This window comes from Dipodomys spectabilis, unplaced genomic scaffold (assembly GCF_019054845.1).
Source record: "Dipodomys spectabilis isolate Male_0828 unplaced genomic scaffold, ASM1905484v1 ptg000098l, whole genome shotgun sequence".
Lineage (NCBI taxonomy): Eukaryota > Metazoa > Chordata > Mammalia > Rodentia > Heteromyidae > Dipodomys > Dipodomys spectabilis.
The window spans coordinates 9,497,767-9,519,146 of NW_024870775.1; the positions used below are offsets into that span (position 1 = coordinate 9,497,767).

General features: G+C 51.0%; 1 protein-coding gene across 3 annotated transcripts in view; it reads right to left on the reverse strand.

Annotated features, from left to right (window-relative positions):
- Wipi2 (WD repeat domain, phosphoinositide interacting 2) overlaps positions 1–21,380 on the reverse strand; it is a 39,234-nt gene that overhangs the window by 3,413 nt on the left and 14,441 nt on the right. For 2 of the 3 annotated variants that reach the window (XM_042686827.1, XM_042686826.1), the window contains 10 exons: positions 18,266–18,435; positions 16,379–16,475; positions 15,210–15,307; positions 14,830–14,922; positions 10,501–10,571; positions 9,235–9,342; positions 8,572–8,736; positions 7,963–8,070; positions 7,169–7,326; positions 5,526–6,142 (listed from right to left, as the gene is read on the reverse strand). In XM_042686827.1, the coding sequence (XP_042542761.1) occupies positions 6,030–6,142; positions 7,169–7,326; positions 7,963–8,070; positions 8,572–8,736; positions 9,235–9,342; positions 10,501–10,571; positions 14,830–14,922; positions 15,210–15,307; positions 16,379–16,475; positions 18,266–18,435 (1,181 nt within the window). In that variant the 3' untranslated portion in view covers positions 5,526–6,029. Of the gene's footprint in view, positions 1–5,525; positions 6,143–7,168; positions 7,327–7,962; positions 8,071–8,571; positions 8,737–9,234; positions 9,343–10,500; positions 10,572–14,829; positions 14,923–15,209; positions 15,308–16,378; positions 16,476–18,265; positions 18,436–21,380 lie in introns of those variants that run through there. The other variant, XR_006148464.1, reaches the window with a different exon arrangement.

Here is a 21,380-nt window from a genome sequence, read left to right on the forward strand (position 1 = left end):
TCTTGTCCTAAGCCCCTATCTCTGTCACAGCCACAGTTTATCTCCATGTCATTCTCTCTGTCTGGGTCTCTCCCTGTGACTTTCTGCTTATCTTAGTGTCTGTCTCTCTCAGTCTCTGTCTTTCTTTGCCTCTGTCTCTCTAAGCATACTCTATTGCTGCCAGGATGTTCTGCCCACAGCAATGGAGCCAGCTGACCTTGGATGGAAGTCCATTTTTTCTCCTCCTTTTAAGTGTCCTCAGGTATTTTGTTTAGAGGGACTGAAAGCAAGGAAACACTTCTAGCTTAACTCCTGCTGGATGCTGACAGTAGAAACAGGAACCAGGAGGAAGACCGAAGCAGTTTAGTTGTCAATGCGAACTTTGGGGTTATTGTTTGCAGGGCTGTGGTTCACCCCCCCCTCCCATGTTGGTTTTTTTTTTTTTGGGGGGGTCCGGTCATGGGGCCTGAACTCTGGGCCTGGGCACTGTCCCTCAGCTCTTCAGCTCAAGGCTAGCGCTCTACCACTTGAGCCATAGTGCCACTTCCAGCTTTTTGCTTATGTGGTGCTGAGGAATCGAACCCAGGGCCTCATGCATGCAAGGCAAGCGCTCTACCACTGAGCCACCTTCCCAGCCCTCCCATGTTGGTTTTTATATTTAGTCTCACCCAGTGTGGTTGGGTGTCTGCAGGTAATAGAAGCCCGGATTGTAGTTACCATTCCTTTATCTAGAACCAGAAGAGTCCCCTGTCCAGTGGGGGGTTGCATTTGACAGGAAAACAAAGACTCCTTTTCCTGCAAATGATTTCATTCTATTCTCCTTTATGGTTAAGGAATTTCCATTGTGTTTATTTACATTTCCCTTATCAGCTTTTGAACCCTACAGGCAGATCCTATATTTTGGCTATAGTAAATGGTATCTCTGCTGTTTGCTGATTTAGCAATCCTTAGGCTAGCTGGCCAGGAGTGGTATATAACAGGTTCATAGGGTATTCTATTTTTATGTTTATATATATATATAATATATATATATACATATGTGTGTGTGTACATGTATATTGGCTGTGGGCTTGAACTCTGGGTCTGGGTACTGTCCCTCAGCTCTTCAGCTAGCACTCTACCACTTGAGCCACAGCACCACTTCTGGCTTTTTCTGCTTATGTCGTATTGAGGAATACATGCAAGGCAAGCACTCTACCACTGAGCCACCTTCCCAGCCCTCTATTTTTATTTTTATGATGAACCTCCATACTGATTTTCTTAGTGGCTGCACTAATTTACATTGGCTTGGGGCCATTCTAAACATCAACATTGCTACCATAAAGCAGCCAGACCTGAAAAACCAGACACTCAATGGGCCACAAGAAAGATTCTGGTTAACAACTGTGAGAGCTGAAAGCAGAAGGCAGAGTGCAGCCCTGGGTGGCTTCAGAGGGGACCACCAATCAGGTGACTCCATTTCTCCAGTGTTTTTGCGGATGTGTGTGAAGATGGCAGTGTACAAACGGGGGGGGGGGGGGGAGGCGTGATTTGGAGGTTACAATAATCTCGGGGGGACTATTAATGCACGAGTGCAGCATCTCTGCAGTGAGGAATGCCTTGATTTTCTCCAGGATACAGTACCTGGGCCTCCACACTGCAGACGCTGGGCCCAGGGCATTCTCTGTTGTGGGGACTTCTGTGCCTAGAGGCATGTCCTCTCTGTGCACCCAGAGCTCACACGAGCCCCCCACATCATGCCCTCCCATGCAAGGCCCCCCAAGAGGGCTGCTCCCTATCCGTCTTAGCCACCCTCTAGCCCTGCCAGCTTGGCTCACTTGAAGCCAACAAAATGGCTTTGCTGGCTACAGGGATATTGAGCATTCAGTGGAAGCTAGCATCCATATCTGTGGGTGTGGATTGGTGGAGCCCATAAATAACGGGACTGTGAGAAGCAGGGAAGAGAGGGAGAGAGAAAAAGAGCAAGGGAGGGAGGGAGGGGGACAGGGATGATGGCTCATTTGTCAACAGATAGCCATTTGTCAACAGAGGCAAAGCCGTACTGCCCTCCCCTCCCCCACCCCGCAGCCTGACCTCTCCCAGAGGCTGCAGGCTTGGTGACATGGTTTGGTCAGAGTGGTGTGAGTCACAGCACTGGATGGATGTGAATCTCAGGATATGCTCAGAGGGGCCAGGGATGGAGGCGACAGGCCGGGTTTGAACTGGGGCTTGAACTCAGGTCCTCGGAGCTGTCTCTGAGCATTTTCACTCAAGGTTAGTGCTCTACCACTTAAGCCACAGCTCCACCTCTGGCTTTTGTGGTATGTAATTGGAGATAAGAGTCTCATGGACTTTCCTGCCTGGGCTGGTTTCAAAGCATGATCCTCAGATCTCAGCCTTTGAGTAGCTAGGATCACAGGAGTGAGCCACCATCCACTCTGTCCATTCTGTCTGTAGAGTAGGCAGGGATACAGGAAGTAGGAACATTTTGCCATTATCTTTCCCCAGTTGAACTTCAAGTACAGGGTCTACGTGGCTTTCTGGATGATATGCTGGGGAAGATAGGATCTGGATTCCACCTTACAGTTGCTGAGCTACTTTCTGATTAAAACTTGCAGCTATTGAGGAGGCTAAGATGTGGAGGATCATGGTTTGAAGCCAGCCTAGGCAGAAAAGTACAGAGGACTATCTCCAATTAACAAGTAACAGGTGGGCTGGAAGCATGGCTCAAGTGGTAGAGCACTAGCTAAGCCAGAAAGCGGAACGAGCTTTCCTGCAACCCAAAATGTCTGTTCACTGGCCATGGCATCTTTGGGGGTTGCTGTAGCACTGCGCTGGTGACTAGGAGAAATCTCCAAAGTTTCTTCTAAAAAATTTAATGCAAAAATCAATATATTCACAACTTGACCCAGGAAATAAAACAGTAGAGATGAGACACAGTGCCTTTAGATTTGAGCTTTAAAAAAAAGATTTAATTTTTCCAAATTTAGATTAGTTTTCCTATGCAAATTCAGAGTTTGTTGTTTTTTCCTTGTGCTTCACAAAATCCACAGAATGGAGTCGTACAATGCAGGTCAAGGATTAAGATGGAGGAAAGAACAAAAATGCACATCTGAAAAACGTATCCACTTGGCAAATAGCCACCGGTATATACTTTCATTGAGAATATTCACCGAATAAGACAATTCCCCAAAAGCCAGCTTCCACATGGAATGGCTTGAGCCCAGGACCCCACCTGTCCCCCGGGGAGCCAGGGGGACTAAATAAGTACACTTGGGAAATTAACCTTTTGGGTTTTCATCAGGCCAGACACTGACACACAGGGATTCGGTCACTCCTGCATGCAAAAGGATGGATCCACAAGGATAGACAAAACAGGTATTTGTGTCATTAGGAAAGGGACACACTAGCCTTCCCTAATGGCCTGTTTCCTTGGCTGAGCTGTCTCTTCCATGTGGCTCTTGCTGATTCTTCAAGAATGACATCACCAGGGCCTTGTTGGCAGGAAGTGGCAGCCCATGAGAGGGGAGGGCTGGCTGCTCCAGGTGGAGGGGGCACAGGTCAGGCCCCTCCTAGCTGGGCAGGACTTAGTCCTGTGGCCAGGGTGAGTGGAGGACCAAGGCCTCTGTAACTTCTGGCCCTTGTGAAGGCCCAGAGTGGCTAGTCCAGCCCGTAGCCCTGCCTGACTCAGCAGTCCCCTCAGCTCTAGCTATCTGCTCACTCCTGGTATTAGGGAGAACTCCCCAATGGCAGCTCCAGTTTCCCCTTTCCTAACAACTTCTATCTAGAAGTGGCCAAAAGCCACAGACAGTATCCCTGAAGGGTCAGCCCAGGGCTTGGTGCTTATGGATACGTGTCACACAAGGACCCTGAGACTTCTAGTGCAGATCCAAAGCCCCCAGGACCTGCCTTACTCATCCTGCTACTGAGGGGTAGGCTGGGAACCGAATTCAGTTCCCACTCCATGTTCCATTGTTTGGTCCCAATCTCCTGGAATCCATTAAATAAGGGGTGTGTGTGTGTGTGTGTGTGTGTGTGTGTGTGTGTGTGTGTGTCTCTCTCTCTGACCTCAGGGCCTCATGCTCTCCCTAGGCTTTTTCACTGGAGGCTGGTGCTCTACCACTTGAGCGATGCCTGTACTTTCAGCTAGTTTGGAATCACAATGTTCAGATCTCAACCTCCTGAGTAGCTGGGATTACAGATACAAGTCATTGGTGCCTGGCTGGTTTTGTTTCTGACACTGCTTCCTCCATGCTATAAATCCTGTTTGAAGTTTAGAAGATATGGTTAAAAACATACCAAAGGCATAAGACACAGTCAGCAAATGAGGACGCATGCTCTGTTGGGCCACAGACCTGGAGCTCCGGTTTCCTCCCTCCCTCCCCTTTCCTTGTGCTCTTGGAGTAAGAGGGGGAGAAACTCCTTCCAGCACAAGCAAAGCACAAGGACAACACAGGCAAGTGGGGCCTTCCTGAAGCTGGGATCAAATGACTCTGCCGAGCATTGGTGGGACCCCCTCCATGCAGGGCCCCCTTTCCTGAGCATCTTATAAGAGATGGAACAGGCAAAAAAGTTGAATGGGCTCCCATTATCCTTTGGGCCTAGTGATCTACAAGGTCAGAAACCCGGCATGGCAGAGCGGAGCCCCCCAATCCCCAAAGCGTGCAAGGCACCAGCAGGCGCCATATGAACCCCGCCTGAAGGGTGACATGCGGCTCTCGTTACCAGAAACCTTAGTCAAGGGCTCCTGACCGCTGTTGCAGTCCTCCATCTGCTCATGGGTGGTAAGGGACAGGCCTGGTACCCTGCTTGGAGCGCCAGGTGATGCCAGGAGCTCTGATAGGAGTACAGTGCTTGCTGTAGCTCATGACACAGCTGGGGTTCATCCGAAGGACCAGGAGAGACATGCAGATCTAAAAGGCAAGCCGCCTGCCCAAGGAAAACACTCCAGCCCTACAATGCTGAGAGATTCTTGCCACAGCCAGAACTTGGCTCCAGAACCCCAAGTTCAGCTGGCTGACCATAAGCAGTCCCAGAAAACCAGGAGTACAACTCCAGCAGGCCATGGTGGCACGGTGTTCACCTTCTACCAGACTCAAGTACCCTGGCACGGAGGCCTCTGGCCCTTTCTAGTCCCAGCCAGACTGTATGCTGAGTGTGTACAGTCCCACCTCGTTGCTTCTCTCAACACCCCACCACCAAGGCCCCAGAGCCACTTCAGTCCATCAGAATGCTCGCTGTGCTGGTCCTACCGTGGCTGGGTTTGGGATGTACGGGTGGAAGTCATGAGCTAGAAAGGTCCCTGGCCCTCTGCTGCTCCATGGAACAGGATACACGGCAGAGGATGGGGTTGGTCACCAACTCTTCTTTAAAAGTTACAGCTACTGGACAGCAGGGGGTCGTTTAATGCCAAACCAAGTCATTCCTCACTGCAGGTAAGCAGGCAGGCAGGCCTTCCAGGTCCCCAAAGGTTAGAAAGGAAGGGCTGAGCATTAGGAAGGTATCTCCCCCAATGTCCACATGGACAAGACCACAAACACTCCACTATGGAGGACATCCAGGAAGAATCCAACTTGGAAAGAATTTAATTAACAAAATACAGTAGAGGGAAATTGTCCAGGTGGGCTGGAGGGCAAGGGGCCGCCATCCAGGCCGGCCCCCGGCGGGCGGCCCCCGCCTGTCCCCGCGGAAGCCCCCCCTGCCCATATTCCTCCCGCCTTTGTGGCCTCCCAAGGATGGCCTCTCATTGAGGCTGACCACGGCAATTGCTATTGGGAGGCTGGAGCGCTCCGTGCTGGCGTGGCACGGCATGCACACAAAGCCAGGAGACTCCAAGGACTTCACCAATCCATTCATTTTGGCAAAAAAACGAAAAATTAAAAAAAAAAAAAAGAGAGAGAGAAAACAGAAAGCTAAAATCCATAAGCAGGATGAGAAGCCACTGAAGTGAAACGTGTTTTCTCCAGAGTGGAGGTGGACTATCGTTAGGACCCCGCTTGGGTGTGCCGTCCTCTCCCGGGCCCCAGGTTCATAGCAGCAGTGCGCAGCCCTCAGCAGGCGGCGTGGCCGGCTCAGTCCGTGCGGAGGATCATGGGGGGATGCTCACTGTCCTCATCCAGGCGCAGGGCGCTGGCTTCCTCCTCCAGGCAAGTGCCACCCACGGCACCCAGGTCGTCCGTGTAGGCTGTGGAGAAGCCCAGGAGAGAGACCCCAGGCATGAGGCATGTGCCATGTGCCTCTCCCCACTCCATCCTGCCATGCACAATGAACAGCTTCTGGTGGTACAGGCCACAGGGAGGAACACTGAAATGCTTCAGCTCTACAGGTGCACTGGAATACGCCCCAGAATGCTCTGCACTTTGAGTGACAGGAAGGAGGGCTACCTCAAAGAGGTAGCAGGTATGGCCTCCATGTGGGACTGCAGGGTTTGGGGAAAGTGGGCTCACAGGGAGCAAGAGGGCCACGCGCCAGTGAGCCTGGCTATGAGCTCACCTGTGGCGCAGGCTACACACGAGGGCACAGGCAGGGTGTGTGACAGGTGGTAGGCCGGGCTGCCAAAGCCACTTTGATGGCAGCCCAGCTACTTGGGGGATGATCCGGGATTGCTACTTGAGGCCCAAAGTTAGCAACACCCATCTAAGCAAAAAAGCAGGCATGGCAGTATAGGCCAGTAACACCAGCTACATGGAGGCTAGGAAGATCTTAGTTCAAGGCTGGTTCTGGGAAAGACCCTATTTAAAAAGTAACTGAATGAGGGCTGGGAATGTGACTTAGTGGTAGAGTGCTTGCCAAGCACACATGAAAGCCCAGGCTTCAAATCCTCAGGACCATATATACAGAAAAAGCCAGAAGCGGTGCTGTGGCTCAAGTGGTAGAGTGCTAACCTTGAGCACAGAGAGGGTCAGGGCAGTGCCAAGGCCCTGAGTTCAAGCCCCAAGCCCAGCAAAAAAATAAAAAAAAATAAAAAAGTAACTGAATGAAAAAACACTTCGAGTGTGATTTCTGCATAGGAAGTACAAGCACCTGAGTTCAAATCCCAGCACCACGAAAGAGTTCTGTCTTGTAAAAGAAAAAAACTCAGCCTTGCAAGGCCCTGGAAGCAGATGTTTACCAAGGCTTATTTACAATGCCAGCTGTGTGGGGCTGGCAGGTGGGAAGAGGGCTGGTGAAAGCCTGAACAAACCTCCCGGAGCGTGGCAGGGTCACTTACCTTCTAAGTTGGTGTCTTGACCCTTGCCAAGTCTGGTGGGAGATGAGGGCGTGTAGGCACCTTTGGCCGCCGCTGTGCTGTACGTCTGAGTGACTAGTGGGCAGTCGTGGGAGGCAGAGTCTACGATTTCACTGGTGGTCTCCATGCTGCCATCCAGCCTAGAGGGGGCGACATGTGAGACACCACAGCACGCCTCTCGCCAGGAAGATGCCAAAGGGAGCCTATGCTCTGGAAGGCTGAGATGCTTCCTTGTCTGTTCACATGGTGTACTTCGCACAGGAAGTTTAGTGAGTTACAGTGAGGAAATAGGATTTTTTTTATAATGAGCGGTCACAAAATTTTTTAAAAAATCATGTATTTTTACAGGAGTGTGTCTCCACACTCTGTGGGAGTGTGGAGTCCCAGCACTCAGGGGGCTGAGGCAGGAGAGCTGAGTCCCAGGCCAGCCTGGGGTGCCATCTCAAAAATGCTGAGAACCACCAAAACTAAAACTTCCCAAGATTATACCACGTGAGCCACAGTGCCACTTCTGGCCTTTTCTGTGTATATGGTACTGAGGAATCAAACCCAGGGCTTCTTGCATGTTAGGCAAGCACTCTACCACTAAGACACAGTCACAGTCCTACAGAAGCATTTTAGTATTGCAGTCAGAACTTGTGAGTAATGCACTGAAGCATCGAATCCCACCACTTCCCAATCAATGTGCATCCTGTTTCCAGTGAGGAAAGCTGCATGCTGGCAGGCTGGGGTGGAGGCTCATCTGGGAAAGGGACACAGCGTGCTGCAAGCCTCACCTATGCTGGCGCATGAGCGCACACTCGCCGCCCTCCTGGGGGTCCAGGTTGTACATGTACAAGTAGCCGTCCGATGCCCCTACCAGTAGCCGGGGAATCTTCTGGATCCTAGCAAGAAGCAAACACAAACTCTGGACTTTTGGAAAAGATACTTAGTAGTTTTGATGTCAGCTGTGGCAGGACTGGGAAGGCACCTCAGGAGACCAGTCCAGACAGAGGCCAGACACTGCCAGACTGGGAGCCACCTGGGAGGCCTGGCCCAAACCCCACTTCACTATGGCTGCCCACACCCAGAACCTTCTGCTGTGCCGATCTGCTGAGCTAGGGAAATGACATTTGAGGGGTCATGGAAGGGTGAAGGTGACAGATCTTTACTGAGCACTCCTGCTGCCCTGTGCCACAGCCACTGCCTGGGGTCAGCTGTCCTGTCCCTCCCCCAGCCTGCCCCCCCAGGTCTTCATCAATACCCACTGACGGGGGGAGGGGAGAGGGGCCTCAGCGCTCAGGTCATCTACTGAGGCACCGCGGCACTTCTCACTCTCATAGCTCATGGTGGACTGGGAAGGTTCCAAGCCCTGCCACCCGGTGGCAAGCCCTGTCCCCACTCACGTGGCCAAGGAGCAGATGTTCTTGTGGCCACAGAATGGTAGGCGGACGGTGGCAAAGGCTCGGCCCTGGTTGAACATTTCTGTCACCTGGGAGGGCAGGTAGCTGGTGGAGGCCATGAGCACCTTCCCAAAGTAGCCGGTCCAGGTGGTAGGCTCCTCCGGAGGCCTGTGAGGAAGCGCCCCGAACTCAGGGCAGGTTGTCACTGAGAACCACTCCCCGCCACCTGGTCAGAAGGGAGTAGCCAGGACCTCCCCCAGGGGTTCTGCAGTGACAGGTGACCTTCAGAAGCTCCTTGCTGGACTACCAAAGCTGGAAGTCCCTAAAACTTCGAATGACTTCCCTGAGGCCCATTTTGGTGGTTACTCTGTGTAGTATTTGAGTTCTCTTACACTGTTTTGAACAAGATATCTGAATAAGCAAGATGGACCCCGGGAGGATGTTCTGGATAGCAGGAGCCCCCACCACACACACCTAAGCAGCAGAGTTCAGATCACTGCCACTGGACAGAGGCTGCCCCAGGTGAGGGTAGTTGCTCCTTCTAGGAAGTGTGTGTCTCATTCTTTAGCACTGGGGAAGACCCTGTCTCACCTAAATCTGGCGTTTCCATCCCCCCCTCCAGTACACAGGCTGGCACAGACGTGGAGCTGCCCTGCCCCGACTCACTTCTCCTTTACTGTCTCCAGTTTGAAGATGTGCACAGTCTCCGTGTTGCTGGATGCAGACAGGAACATGCCGTCCATGCTGAAGGCCAGTGAGCAGATGTTCACACACCTGGGGACAGGGTGCACGAGGGCTGGCCTTGTGGTAGGAGCTGGTGACCCCCTCCTGCCCATGACCCTGTGCCATGTCCTGGGTGACATGCCAAGGCTGGAGATACCCCAGAAACTCCAGGAGCCAGGGCAGTATGAGTGAGGTGAGCTGACGGTGGGTGGCGAGGGCAAACAGGGGAACCAGTGGCCTTACCTCAGTGACGCACCATAGCCAAACTTGAACCACTAAGGCCCCAAGGCTCACCAACCCAAACCTCCAAGCCACTGGATAAGTAAGGCTTCTGCCTTCACTGGGAGTGTGTGTGTACTGAGTTCAGTGTTTTCAGTATTTACATGTGCCAGCCTGGTCTTCCTGCTTTCCTGGGCCAATGGTGTGCATGTGTATGTGTCTGTGTGTCTGTGTTTGTCTGTGTGTGTGCGCGTGCGTGCGTGCATGCAGACATCAAATGTATATGCACAGATATGTAGTTTGTTCCAGGCAAAGGCATGCTGAAAAGAACAGTGCAAGGTTCTGGAGAAGTTGAGAGGTCCTGAGGCAGACTCCCGGGTGTAGCCAGTGGCCAGGCCCAGGCATCGCTGTGAGGCCCTGAGGAGGTTCCCACAATGTGGGGGCAGAGCCACTACTACAGTGAAGTCAGTTACAAGTTCAGGTGGGGTGTGAGCTGAGGGTGGGCTGCTCAGGGCGAGGGTGCTGCAGGAAGCCTCCTGGACACTGGTGAGGGAGGGATGTAAGAGGAAACAGGCACACTGGACAGTTTGGCTGCTGGAGGGCCCAATGGGGCAGGGGCAGCTTAGGAGTGGCTCCCTGCTGGCTGGCCAGGCACAGGTGGAACACTCAGCAAGCCAAGCAAGGGGACAGGCTCCTGGCAGGAAGTGGACTCAGAGGGGAGACTGGGCAGAAGAGCACTCTAGACCATGGGCTAGCCAGGCAAGACTGGGCAGGTCGCTGCCACCTGGCTCTGCCTGTCACAGGGGCCCCTCCAGTTCTCTACCTTTGGCGCCAGGGTTGAGGCAGAGTCAGGCACCAGAACACTGGTCTGCCTGCAGAGAAATCCCTGCATGACAAAACTGACCGGAAGTTGGGGTGACTCACTGGGCCTCGTGGGACAGGGTCACAGGTAACCCGAGACTGGACTTGGGCTGTGGGTCTGTACTTTACCTCTTTACTCCTCTCCGGAACTCAAAGAGTTTCTGTCCCTCTGGAATGGAAAATACCCTAATCACGGTCCCCTGGGATGGGAAGAAAGAAGGAAAATCAAAGAGCCACGTTTGGCAGGTAAGGGGACTTCCTGTCTGTCCCTTCAGACTGGTGGTGGCTCCTGGGGTTGGCCTCCAGAGACAGCTCTGGGGAGGGAATACCGCCACCGGCCACCAGGACAGCCTGTGCTGCCTGCCACCCAGCCTTCTAAGGAGAGCTGCTCTGGTACATTGCGGGTCTACACGCAGAGCCCTGCTGTAGGACGGGACGAGGGGCCCTTGGTCATCTCAAGGGGAAGCAGGGCTGCCATGGGAAGAGGACCTCCTGATTCCACAACTCACTCACAGCCTCAAAAACAAAGTGCAAGTGTACAAAATGACTTCTATTACAATTTTTACTTTCTTTTTTGGGGGCAGTAATACTACAGGTTCACAACTGGCTTGTTGTTTGAGATGGGGTCTCACTAACTCTTTGCCTAGGATGGCCTCCAATTGTGATCCTTGAGACCCCCTCCTCTTGAGTGGTAGGAGTTATAGGTGTGGCTACTGTAACCACCCAAGAAAACTTTACTTTCCCTGCCCAGTACAGGGGGATTTGAACTCAGGGCCTCATACTTGCTCAGCCTGCTTGCATGGCCACTTAGGCCATGCCTCTAACCTGACTTTCCTTAACTTCCTCCCTTCCTGTAGTGCACAGGAACTGAAGTGAGGATGGGTGAAGTAGAGGGTGACAAGGACGACAAGAATCCAGGAAAGAATGCGAAGGGACTGTCAGTGGGAGGCAATTAGGCCAGCACTAAGTGATGGCACTGTGGAGCACAAAGGCTGACAAGACTGAGCAGGGACTTCGCAGTGGCCATTGCCACAGGAAGAGTCCAAGGCCCACAGATTTGCAAGGTTCTCATCAGACCTACACATTTGGAGAATACCTGCCTGTTTACAAACACTGCAAATACAGGCTGTGGGGAATTGGCCACATGGCTTCAGGAGTTCATACATGTCTCTAAGAGTAAGGACACCATGAGCGTGTACCTCAAGAATTACAGGATGCAAAGTTCTATACATACACGCACACGCATGTGCACACACCAAGGCAGAGTGTTACCTGTGCAGCCTTAATTCTAGAGGGACACAACTTAACAGCTTGCCCTTGGGTCACAGCAGCTGGAGTCATTTTATGCTAGTGGCGCAGTGCCTGGAAGGCAGGCCTGGGCAGACTCAGAACAGTGGGGTGGGAGGTCACCATCAATCCCATGTACAAAGAACTGTTTAAGTGCAAATAAAACATTTCTTCATTACTGGCCAAAAATGATTTCATTTTTTTTTTTTTGGGTCGGTTGTGGGGCTTGAATTCTTGGCATGGGAGCTGTTCCTGAGTTTCTTTTGACTCAAGGCTAGCACTCTACCACTTGAGCCACAGCACCACTTTTTCCAGCCTTTTCTGTTTATGTGGTGCTGAGGGATTGAACCCAGAGCCTCATGTATGAGAAAAACACTCTATCACTGAGCCACCTTCCCAGTCCCCAAATGATTCCATTTTTAATGGCCTTGAAATTAGGCCTTCTAGGAGCTAATATATACATATTTTTAAATAATGGTAAACTAATTACTAGATAACAGAATTATAGAAAAGAAGGCAGTGTTTGGGTAGCCTAGCATCATAAAAAAGCAACGTCAGGCCAGGCCAGGCACTGATGGCTCATACCTAATCATGGTTCGAAACAAGCCTGGGCAGGTAAGTCCATGAGATTCTTACCTCCAATTAACCACCAAAGCCAGAAGTGGAACTGCAGCTCAAAGAGCTGAATGCCAGCTTTAAGTGAAAACACTGAGCAAGTGTGTGAGGCCCTGAGTTCAGGCTCCAGTACCAGCACATGTGCACACATGCGTGTGTGCATGCACACGTGCATACATACACACTAAAGTGAAAAAGCGAAATTTGGGGAATCCAATTCCTTTGGCAGCCCTGGGCCAACCCCACTATAAAATGGGAAGAGGGTCAAATAAGGCACTGAATGTAAAGTCAATGAGACACTGGTCTGAGGATGGAGTTGATTTTGGAAGGGAGGCTATTTTGGGACTCCAGTGGGAAATCTATCAAAATCAAAGCATCAGGCAAGACCAAGTGAAGGGAACTGAGGGCAGTGCCAAGCAGGGTTGGAGCTCAAAGACCAACCAAGGCTGAGTGGCTCTGGGGGGGAGCAGACGAGGACCACAGGCCAGGTGAGGGCACAACAAGCGTTAGGAAGTGACAGCTGAGGGATGACATGGCTGGTTGTACTGTTCAACTGCAGAGGACCATGTCTACTGTCACTCCCCCTTCAGCTGCCTTGCCACAGTGCCCACCCCGCCGGCGTCACTTGGTGTCCCCTGCTGGTAAAAGTACACAGACCAGGCTGGTGCTTGTTAGGCTGGAGAGGCCACCGTAGGAGAGCTGTGGGTCATGGGAAAGCTGTGGACACAGGCTCAGTTCTGCTGAACCCTGTTGACACGTGGGCTGGCAGGACCCATGTGTGACTGCCCAGGGTGCCCCTCTCATCTAGACGCCAGCCGTGAACACTGCTGCCTCAGAAGTGGCAACAGGGTGGCTGGGGATGGGCAGCTGCAATATGATTCCCACCAAAGAAGCAGTCTGGAATACAGTGCCCACTGCTGCCAAACTCAGATCCCAGCCGTGTCTTGGAGAAGAGAGCGAGCAACTGCATGTCCCAGTGCAGATTTTCACAGCCACACCAGCCACATGCTCTAGTGGGGATGGTCACCATGACTTCTCCTCTGTTGGGTGTAAACGAGGGGGGGGGGGCGGTAGCTGTGACTGCTCCACACCTTGGCACACGTGGAACTGAAGGGTAAGACAAAATCAGCCAGCCATGTCAGATCCACACACCTATGTGCACTTGTCATCAGCCTGCGCAGAAGGGCCTTCCAAGCTGACCTTTTAGGAAGTGCCTGATGTGTTTGGTTTGGGACTATATTGACTCAGTGAAGCATTTACTTATTGCATTGCTGAGTATGAATGAATGGGACCTCACTGTTCTGCCCCAGTGAGCAAGCACAGCCTGGGTAGGGGACTCGGCAGGAGCTCACACCACACAGATCTCAGCAGTCTGACTGCTAACTTAGTTGTATATTCACTTTAAAAGACCAAAGGCAAGTCGGGCGCTGGTGGCTCATGCCTGTAATCCTAGCTACTCAGGAGGCTGAGATCTGAGGATCGCAGTTCAAAGCCAGCCCGGGCAGGAAAGACTGTGAGACTCTTATCTCCAATTAACCACCAGAAAACCGGAAGTAGCGCTGTAGCTCAAGTGGTAGAGCACTTGCCTTGAGCTGAAGAGCTGAGGGACAGCACCCAGGCCCAGAGTTCAAGCCCCACGACCAACCAAAAAAAAAAAAAAAAAAAAGACCAAAGGCAGTGGGGCATGGTGGCCTTCTCCTGCAATCCAGCTACTTGAGAGACAAAGGCAAAAGGACCTTGTGAGTTCAGGAGTTCAAGGCCAGTCTGGGCAACATAGTAAAGACCTCATCACGCAAACAAACAAAACCCAAACTAGACATGGTGGGGATGACTGCAATCCTAGCACTTGGGAAGCTGAGGTAGAAGAATAGTTAAGTTCAAGCGCAGCCTGGGCTCCATAAGGGGTCACCATGTAGGCTAAGCGGCACTTGGGGAACATCCCTACCTCTGCATCGCTGGTGTGCACTGCCAGGCCTCGCAGGGCCACCTGCCTTTAACCTACAAATTTGTGTTAGTAGAACTCAAGTAATTAATGGGAAATATCTGTAATGTATCAGAGACAACACAAGAAGTCCCAGAAGGACACATCAGAGTAAATCACAACATGCACAGCCTTAGCAGTATTTGTAACTTACAGAATGGTGTGAGTAAAAAGCATGATGAACTGCAGTGTGATTCAACTAACTTGGTTAAACAGAAAAGGCAGGTGCACTAAGTGTATTGACCAGCTGGAGCAGAATCCTCCTCCTCCTAAGATAATGATGCCTAACTCGTGGCCTCCCAAGCCACTGGGAGGTGTGTCCTTAGGAGACCCCAGCCCTTTCCTCTCTCCCTGCTTCTTGAATACTCCACCATTCCTACCTAGAAATTCTGCCTTGCCACAGGGCCCAGAGTGACAGAGCCAGCTGGGCATGGCCAAGACTTCTAAAACCATGAGCCCAAACCAAAACACCACTTTCTCCCTGTAAGCACTCAGGTGTTCTGAGAGCAGATGTCACCTCTGCTGCCATGTGAGTGGCGACGCTCCCATGACCAGCCTCTGGCCCACAGACCTACCTTCTCAGAAGCAGTGGCTAGTTTGCTCCCACTTGCATCAAAAGCCAGCGCAGCTAAAGGACTGTCATGAGCCGGGATCATGTTTGCAGCTCTCTGCAGAGGGAAACCAGTAACAGGTGAGTGCGGCCAGAGGCTGAACCACCATTGTGGCTGGTACACACACCAAACGCACACACTGCCTGTGCAGGGCTCGTGGAGAGCTCCTTAAGACTCTGACAAGCAAAGCCACTTTGCTGGTTTCTTGTGGTGACAGGTGGACCAGACCTGCTTGACCACTGAGAGTGGCAGGGCAGGCTGTGGCACTGAGCCAGGAAATTAGATGTCAAAGCTGTCATGGATGTGTGTAGAAAAGAGCTCCTCAGGAACCATAGGGGCCTTACCAGATTAATGGTATCGAAGACTTGCACCTCTCCAATGGTGGCACTCCCTGGATAGGCCAAGTAGCAGTTGTCGTTGTTTATTGACAGCGCACACAAGCCTGTGAGGAGGGCATGGATAAGGGATTGTTAGCTCTGAGGGTCCCATCCTGTTCTAATAAGCATCTGGATGGTTACAAACAGCGCCAGCAGGAAGGTGGCTAACTTGCTCTAACAACTTTTGTAGTCCAGGCTGTCCTGGAACTCAAGATCCTCCTGTGTTGGCCTCCAAAGTGCTTGGGACCACAGAAGCGTGCCACTACTCCTGGCTTATAATATACTTTTTTTTTTTTTTGCCGGTCCTTAGGCTTGAACTCAGGGCCTGGACGCTGTCTCCAGACTTTTTGTGCTCAAGGCCAGTGTTCTACCACTACAGTCACAGCTCCATTTCCTGTGCTTTGGTAGTCTGGTAGTTAATTGAAGAGCCTCACAGACTTTTTCATGTCAGGGCTGCCTATGAACCATAATCCTCAGATTTCAGCCTCCTGAGTAGCTAGGATTATAGGCATGAGCCACTGGTACCTGGCAAGATCACTATTTTTTCTTTGGTTAGTCGTAGTCGTAGGGCATGAACTCTGGGCCTGGGTTCCGTCCCTCAGCTCTTCAGCTCAGGGTGAGCATTCTACCACTTGAGCCACAATGCCACTTGAAGCTTTTTCTGCTTATGTGGTGCTGAGGAATCAAACCCAGGGCCTCAGGCATGCAAGGCAATCACTCTACCACTGACTCACCTTACCAGCTCCAGGATCACTACTCTTTTTAAATGTATTTCTGAGGAACCCATAAACAGGGAGGAACTCTTTCAGCTGTAGCTCCCCCCCCATTTCTCCCCAACCCCCCCTCCCCCCAGTCAGTATTGGGGCTTAAACTCAGAGCCTGGGCACTGTCCCCAAACTCTTTTACTCAAAGCTAGCACTCTACTACTTTCAACCACAGCTCCTCTTCTGGCTTTCTAGTGGTTAATTGGAGATTAGAGTCTCACATCTTTTCCTGCCCAGGTGGCTTTAAACCGTGATTCTCAGATCATAGCCTCCTGAGTAGCTAGGGTTACAGGAGTAAGCCACCAGCACACAGCAGGTCTAGCTATCTTTGAAAGGCCTAGAGAAGCAGGTTTTCTTCTCTGAGTGGCTTACCTGTGGGGTTTGGGGGGGTCTCCCTGATGGTGTGCAGTACCTTCATGTCCCGGATGTTGTGTATATACAGAGACTCCTCCAGACACACGATGAGCCTCTATAAAGAGAGGGCACATGATGAGAAGCATGCATGACAGAAGTCTCAGTTGGCATGCAGCCTGCAGGTGGGGATGTGGTTCACATCTGCCAGAGCACGATGCCATCCACTCCAAGAACACTATACAGGTGCTCCCTAGTGCTGAGCCCATGGGCCTACTCCCATGAATGCATCTGAGTGTACTAGTTCTCAATAGACACTAGAGCTGAGCTAAGTGGGCTCTGGAGGGGGTGGTACAGGTGGTTCCTCTATAAATGGGAATGAGGCCCCACTAAGACAAAAAGAAAAGCCTAGCAATGTGTGAAAAGTACAGTTTCACTCATAGGCCAGTCAACTCCGTTTTTACTCCTGTAAACACACTGAGGGTAACATGAGAGGATGAATGACAATGACAGAGATAGAAAGGGAGACATCAATTAAGATGCAGAGTATTTATAAACTGATTTGTTGGATTGAAACCCCTTTGTACAACTAGAGACAATTTTTTAAAAAAGCACATGTCACAGGTGACATAATTATGCAAGAACTGGGTGTAATCGTGGCTCCTTGTCTTCTGTGCACAAAGATAAGAGAATGAGCTATGAGTTCCCAGCTCAGGCAGCATTGTCAGTTACCAGGGCATCCCTGGCTCCTATGAAGAAGGGGTCCCCCAGCCTCCAGCTCACTGCTGGCTGTGGTCTGCTTCCCTGTGCCACACCAGCTACCACTTACAGAGTGCACTGCAGGCCAGGGGCAGTACTGTATCTGGGCAGCAAGCCCAACCAGGACACAGCCTCCAGGTTAAGTTCAAAGGCCATGCACCAGGTATGGACCAGGGAATTGTGTTGGTTTTAGGAAAATACAAGTAAAATGAACATTTTACAAGAGGAAGAACATTGCTGGGTATGGTGGTTCACTTATAATTCTAGCACATGATCTTGAGTTCAAAATGCAACTTGGGCTACACAACAAGGCCTTACCTCAAAAAAACAAAAACAGGGCTTGGCACTGGTGGCTCTTGCCTGTAATCCTAGCTACTCAAGAGTCTGAGATCTGAGTATTGAAGTTCCAAGTCAGCCTGGACAGGGAAGTCCATGAGACTCTTTTTTTTATTTTATTTTTTGTCGGTCGTGGGGCTTGAACTCTGGGCTTGGGCACTGTACCTGCGCTCTTCAGCTCAAGGCAATCGCTCTATCGTTCAAGCCACAGTGCCACTTCCAGTTTTCTACTGGTTTATTGGAGATAAGAGTCTCACGGAGTTTCCTGCCTGGGCTGGCTTTGAGATCCTCAGATCTCAGCCTCCTGAGAAGCTAGGATTACAGGCTTGAGCCACCAGCCTTGGGCTGAGATTCTTATCTCCAATTAACTACAAAAAGTTGAAGTGAAGCTGCAGCTTAAGTGGTAGGTAGAGTGCTAGCCTGAGGACAAAACCTTAGCCTAAGCCCAGAGGTCAAGCCCCAGGACTGGGAAAAACAAAACAATGAAAAGTAGTTGAGTACACTTTTAAAGAAAAACATGCTGAGCAAGGGCAGCAGGAAGTGAAATGCTGTGCTGTCTAGGCAAGCACATGCAGATGCCAAACCTGTACCCCAGGGATGAGCAAGACAGTGGGGCAGGGGTGAGGGCATGTATGGGCACAAGGTGGTTTGATGGGAGGACAGAGTTGTTGGGCTGCTGGATGCAGGTGCATGCACACAGCCCAGGGACAGGTGGTAGGGTGAACAGAGGGGGCACCAGCCTTGATCTTTGCTCTGTCCCAGACATGGTAGGACCCCAAGGCCGGGTAGTGCATCCTCCAGAATGCCACTCACCTGCCTGTTGAGCTTCACGGCCAGGATGGTGTTGGAGTAGCTGTAGTTGCAGATCTCTGTTCCCTTCTTAAAGTGGCAAACCTTCAGTTTCCTGGGAGCTTTGAGACTAACGATGGCCACTAAGCTGCTCGAGAACAATCTTTCCACGATGCACACATCTTCTGTGTCAGCTGAAATCACAAGAGCATGCATGTGAATATCTATGCTTCAAGTTAGCAGGCACAACCATACATGCACATGCCTGGCTGGCCAGTGAGCCAGTGTCCTAGGGCCTCTGATGGGGGGGGGGGGGGGGTGACAAGGATCACCTCAGCATGACAATTCACATGAAGACAATCTGCAAGGGGACTTATTTTAAAGGATCCTAAATAAGTGGTTACTGGACTCAGCACACTCGCCCATTTACAAAGCAAACTACCAGAGGCAGTGAGGCAGAGATGAGGGCCCAGTGCTTCCTAGTACAACTTCATGGTGGGTCAAAAATCAACAAATGTGCTTTTAGGTGTGTGCTGGTATCTTTTCTTGGGCTGGCGACAGGCAGTGCTGTTCTGGGACGCTCAGTCCGGCGATCCTGATCTCAACCAAAGAACTTAGATCTGCTGTCCTGCTGGCATCATGTGACACAACAGGGAGGACAGAAATGCAGAGTTGCTTTAAAAAAAAAAAAAAAAAAGAGCTGGGCACAAGTGGCTCACGCCTATAATCCTAGCTGCTCAGGAGGCTGAGATCTGAAGATCTCTGTTCAAAGCCAGCCCAGGCAGGAAATGTCTATGAAGCTCTTACTTCCAATTATCCAACAGAAAACTGGAAGTGGTGCTGTGAGTCAAGTGTAGAGCACTAGCCTTCATCTGAAGAGCTGAGGGACAGCGCCCAGGCCCAGAGTTCAAGCCCCACAATCGGCCCCTCCTACCCCCACCCCCACCCTCGCCCTGCAAAAAACAAAAACAAAAAAAGAGGTCTCAGGCTGGTGGGAACTCACAATCCTGCCTCAGTCTCTCAAGTGCTGGGATTACAGGCATAAACTACTACACTCGTCATTATACATTATGTCATTAACATATTTTTACTTTAGGATGGGAGTGTCTCAATGTCTAGGCAAGGGCCTGGTATGGGCCATTTCTGCTGGGATATGACCACAAAGGAGCTGGGCATGGGCTTAATTCTAACACACTGAATGCGCATACACAGAGGCCCACCACTTGTAATTGTTCATGTCTAAGGGTTTGCTATCACCTAGAGAGAGGTAGAAGCCAGTGAAGTCAAGTACAATTCTCTAAGCACTTTACAGTTTACTCGCAACCACTTCCACTGAACCAGTGGACACAAATATATTCACCCTTTCCTGTGGCAGTAAACAAACTTTTATTCCAAATAAAAATGCAAGTGGCATCTTCCAAGCTCCTCTGCTTGCAGCATCCTGGATTGCACCAATCCCTGCAGGAGCTGCCTGCAGCACAGGACACAGGAGGAGGGGGGAGCTGCTCTGGGTCATCCTCTCTGCATTTTCAAGACCCTCCCTCTGCAGCAGGAGCAGAAACCATCAGGGCCAGGGCCGATGAGGGTAGGGGTGTGGAAGGAGGAGGAAGGGGCCCCTTTGTGGTCACCAGCCCCTCATTGGAGTGCGGGCACTTACTGGCTTGAGGGCAGAGGTGGAAGGTTACCCAGGAGTCTCCATATGGTAACAAATCTACACCCATTAACAAGAGCATGGTCCCATCAGCTCACAGAAGCAGAGCAACAGGACATAGCCTGTGCTTGTTCAGAGTGAACACTTAGATTTTTGCCCAGGGACAAGAACAAGCATTGCTACTTGATTGGAGATACTACTCTTCCTGGGATATATCAGAATCCTGTCCCACAAGACTGGGAAGGAGGCAAGGATGCCCTTTCCTCCCTGTGCCCTGCAGGCCTGGCTGTGAGAAGCACAGGGAGCAGAAGAAGGTGTTATAGAGCCTCCTGCAGTACCAGGGCCTGCAAAGATAACTGCTAGAACTGATAATGCATGAGTAGAGCCATAGCTGGCAGGATGCAAACCCCCAAAATGGACAAAGGTATGGCCCAGGGGCTCAATACACACCTAATGGGCACAAGGGCCTAGGTTCCCTCCTAAGCACTGAACAACACAATGTGACAGGATCACCACACTGGAGTGTCTCAAATGCACAAGACAGTAGCATGAGGTGTTAGAAGAGGGGCACATAGTAAGCGGATTTCATAGCACTGGCGAGAGGCCACAACCCAGGAGAAAAGTGTGGTAGTGTCTTATATAAAAGTGAGAAAGTCAGCCGGGCGCTGGTGGCTCACGCCTGTAATCCTAGCTACTCAGGAGGCTGAGATCTGAGGATCACGGTTCAAAGCCAGCCCGGGCAGGAAAGACCATGAGACTCCTATCTCCAATAAACCACCAGAAAACCGGAAGTGGTGCTGTAGCTCAAGTGGTAGAGCGCTGGCCTTGAGCTGAAGAGCTGAGGGACAGCGCCCAGGCCCAGAGTTCAAGCCCCACGACCGACCAAAAAAAAAAAAAAAAAAAAGTGAGAAAGTCAAGTAGATATGTTGTCTGCCAGTGTTACTAGAAGCATTATTCAAAATAGCCAAAAAGTGGAAAAAAACAAATGTTCATTATCAGATGAAAAAACAAAATGTGGTATAGAATATGCTATGAAGTAAATAAACATGAAAATATGCTAAATAAAAAAAGACTGACACAAAAAGTGAGAAAGTGCCAGGCACCTGTGGCTCACACCTGAAATTCTAGCTATTAAGGAGGCTGAGTTCTGAGGATTGAGGTTCAAAGCCAATCTGGGAAGGAAAGTCCATGAGACTTATTTGCAATCAATCACCAAAAGCCAAAGTGGAGCTGTGGCTCAAGTGATAGAGCATTAGCCTTGAGCAAAAAAGCCCAGGGACAGTACCCAGGTCCTGAGTTCAAGCTCCAGAATTAGCATATGTGCATGTGCACACAGACGTGTGTGTGTGTGTGTGTGCGCGTACACACACACACAAAGCACAGCACTTATCCAAAGATCCCACTATAGTATTTACACATAAGGAATGAAAACATATGCTTTCAAAAGACTGTTACAGGGGCTGGGCTGGGAAGGTGGCTCAGTGGTAA